This window comes from Oryzias melastigma, linkage group LG21, assembly GCF_002922805.2.
Source record: "Oryzias melastigma strain HK-1 linkage group LG21, ASM292280v2, whole genome shotgun sequence".
Taxonomy (NCBI): Eukaryota; Metazoa; Chordata; class Actinopteri; order Beloniformes; family Adrianichthyidae; genus Oryzias; species Oryzias melastigma.
Window position 1 is genome coordinate 7,114,909 of NC_050532.1, and position 3,855 is coordinate 7,118,763.

At 45.1% G+C, this 3,855-nt stretch overlaps 1 protein-coding gene across 1 annotated transcript; it reads left to right on the forward strand.

Annotated features, from left to right (window-relative positions):
- Positions 1 to 3,855, forward strand: LOC112155413. The gene is made up of 2 exons (XM_024287017.2): positions 1 to 1,914; positions 2,012 to 3,855. The coding sequence occupies exons 1-2, from the start codon at positions 1 to 3 to the stop codon at positions 2,753 to 2,755; spliced, it is 2,658 nt and encodes an 885-aa protein (XP_024142785.2). The 3' UTR covers positions 2,756 to 3,855.

The window sequence follows — 3,855 nt, forward strand, 5'->3', positions numbered from 1 at the left end:
ATGTTTTTCGGGGGCCCTAGACAAAGCAGTTCACCTATTTCCATTCCAGCCAAGAGTCCAAGTCCGGATGGTCAGTTGGACGGCCCTCCGTCTGGTCTTTCCCCTCAGTTCTCTCCGTGCTGGGTGACACAAGCTCAACGGGATCTTGCACAGGTCCATGCTGATCTGCAACAAATCCAAGAGCACCAAAAAAGGGAGTTTGAATCAGTGAAGCGGGGTGTCGAACGAGCTGTCCTAGGGGTGCGCAGAGAGGAGAGACGTCTTCTTGAGAGGGTGGAGCAGGACCATCGGGACTCTCAGCAGCGCCTGGAGCAAGTTCAGAGGGAGAACCTGGCGGCAGTGCGGGTTAGTCAAACCCTGATGGACCAAAGGTTCCGCAAACTAGCTGAACTTCAGCGTAGAATTGAAGAAATGGGTCAACCAGTTGTTAATGAAACTGAGCAAAACAACAATCTTCTTATTAAGGAGATTACCGAGTTCCTACAGCCTTGGGAGATATCAGTTTCACTAAGGAAAGTTAACTTCAAACCTAGCTCCCAAACTAATGTTGTCGCTTTTGGAGAAATTCATGTACAAGATCAAAACCTGAGCCTGAATGTTGGAAGCTGCGGACCGCACGGACAGCCATGTGCTCTCCATTCACAGGAGATCAAGTGTGAAGACATGAACAATCAAAGTTTTAAAAAAGAGAAAAGCCCTCAAGGACAAGAATGGACCTCACCGTCTCCCCGGGTAGTTAGAAAGATCAGCCTGTCAAACCGAAGTGACGTGGAATTAGAGGATGAACAGAAGCTTTCTTCTGCTAAGATCCTTCACTGGCTTCCCAAATGTGAACAATCTGACAGGATTTCTCCCCAACATACTGAAATAGATTTAGGTTACTTCCAGCAACAAGGAGAAGATGTTTCTTTGGCTGTCCCCATTGGACACAAACACATCCACACTGCTGATGAAGATCTGGTGAACAAGATGAACTTTGATGATAACTGTTCATCCCCCTGGAATCAGAGGAAATTGTTTTCTGTTGCTTCAAACAGAAAGCTGTCCCCCTCACCGGAAAGACGAAAGGACCATGGTAAGCTCAGCCAATCCTTGAGTTTGGAGAGCCAAGATCGACTAAAAAGAAAAGGGAGTCAGGGTTCCGATGGTAGACTTTACAACTCTGCCAACAGTGCCTTAAAATCTCCCAGGACAAATACAAGAGACACTTTAACTAGCCAAAGCTGCTTAGAACTCACCTGCAGAGGCCGCTCTCATTCCCGCATCAGCCAGTCTTCAGATGAACACTCCCTCGGGACACTTGGTGACTCTGGCCGTGCGCCATCCCCAACGGATAGCCTTGATTCAAGCTACACCTTCATCATTGGCCCATCGTATGACCATTGCTTAAAAAGAAGCTCTCTGAACCACAGTTGTTACTTGTCAAAGTCTGCGTTGGATTTGACTCAGAGGACACGGCCGCTGGTCCCTGGCGGGACGAACGAACAAGGACTGTGGAAGGTTAAGAATGGCAACTCAACTTCCGCCTCACCAACACTAAGTCGACGGTCTCGGATCAACGAAAGGGGGCAGAACATCTTGTGCCCTGCTCACAGAGGTCATAATAATGACCCACACAAAGGCTCATTTGGAGAAGCAAAGCAACCCCTTGTGGCCAGGTCTTTATCCCTATCAGCCATTGATGTGTCCTCTCATGAGCTGAAGAGGGACAGAGGAGGAAGGGAGCTGGCTCTAGCAGAGTTAGAGGAAGAGGGAGATTTGTCCTTCAAAGCATACAACCCCAGTGGTGTCCATCTCATTGGGCAGTTTGGTAAACAGGGATCAGGTCGAGCTGACCTAACTCTACCAAGTGGGATCCATGCCACACCACAGGGCCAACTCTTCATAGTGGATTGTGGAAATGCACGTGTACAGGTATGTTGCCCCTTTTAAGTTTTTAAGTTTGTTCAATGTACAGCATGTTTGCACCAGCAAATGTACAATCTCAAGCTAACTTTAAACTTTGAAACAGGTGACTGACCCTAGAGGAAATGTCCTCCAGCAACTGACCTCTGCCCGTGCTGATGGCTCAACCAGAAGATGCAGAAATTACTTTGACATTGCTGTCAATGGAAAAGGCTTGATTGCTTTGAGCTGTGCAGCAGAAAGGGCACTACTTGTGTTCAATCGACATGGCCGTCTACTCCAGACCTTTGGAGGCTCTGGTCTGGGTTCCACAAAGGATGAACTGGAGGCTCCGAGGGGTGTCACTGTAAGCAGATCAGATGACTTCCTAGTAGCAGATATTAGGAAAGGTACCCTCATTTCCTTGAAGCTCGAACCAAAAACTGGTTCTCGACTTGAGCGCACAGTTGTGACCGGGTTCCACAGGCCCTACTTGGTGGCAACTTGCTTGACTTCAGGCTTGGTAGCTGTATCTGAAAGGGGGAATGAAACTGGACGTGTCCCTTGTATAAAAGTGCTGGAGCCAGGCTGGAACACCATAAGAGTTCTGGGTGTGTGTGCTGGCATGGGACCAGTCCTGGCCTGCCCCTGGGGGATCTGTATAGATGCAGATGGTAATGTTTTGGTTGCAGACTGGGGGGAGCAGCACAAAATTTTGTTATATCCAGAACAAGGAATGGGATGGCCCATAGTAAACGAAGGCTTGAGTAGTCCACGTGGACTGACCTTGTTACCCGAGGGTCAGCTTGCTGTGTCAGACAGTATGCACCATTGCATTAAGATCTACCAGTACAAATTACCCCAGCAGTGAAGTACACAAATCCATAAATGTTTGGGGTAACAAACTTTCAATTTTATCCTATACCAAGTGTTCCAGTGTTTATCCATATGTGTTTGTCCTTTTTAACCCCAACTGGACATGGTTGATGGTCTGTCCTGACAAGTCTAGTTCTTTGAGAGTTATTTTCATTTATTTATAGGGTGGTAGTGAACCATACAACCACTCAATTAAACCCTTAGTACTAGGAGCATTACCTTGAATGTTAACTGGCAACTTAAACATTAAATTAAGTGAGCTGAATTACATTTATTTAGTTTTGGGCAATAGCAATCACATCTGAAAATTCTGTTGTCATGAGATTTGGATACCCGTTCAAATCTATCTCGACATGTTCTAATGTTGCATACACACCTGGTATGTGTTCTTTCAAAATCGCGCTGGTTGTGGGATCTTGAAAGCCTTTTTAGCATATGGTGGTCACACTGATTTGTTGGTTGCTGATATTAGTACATGTACCTATAGTTGGAAGAGGCTTGGTATGAAATGTTGAAGTGGTGCAAATCTTTCTCCAGGCTTTTTTCCTTCACAGCTCTATTCCAATATATGAAAAACTTGGTGTCATATAATTCCAGCGTGGCAAAACCAAATGAACTTCTCCATGATCAATTTTCATCTGATTTGCACTTTCGTGAATTAAATGGGACGCCATTTATATGTAGCTACCAAAGTTGAGTCTCTTCTTGAGTTCAGCTGGTTTAATGCATGTTCAATAAATCCACATTTTCTACACAGAGCCTGAAAACTTGCTTAGCTATGCATGAACATTAGAGCTTTGAACACAGAAGTCTGAAAGACACACTTATGTCTTTACATTGATTTGTCATTGAAAGTGGTCGATTGAATGCTTGTTGCAGAGAGCCGTGTGAACGCAGCACTACAGATGTTTCTATAATTATTGGAAGACATTTAAACTCTAACAAAGGAAGACTTTGTTTGTTTTCTTTCAAAATATTTTCACATGAAACAATTTAGTCTAAAAATGTCAGCTGTATTTACATAACACTATTGGCTTGTGGATCAAAGAATGCAGAGAAGTTCTGCCCTCTAAGATCCCTGCAGTTTGAGAACCT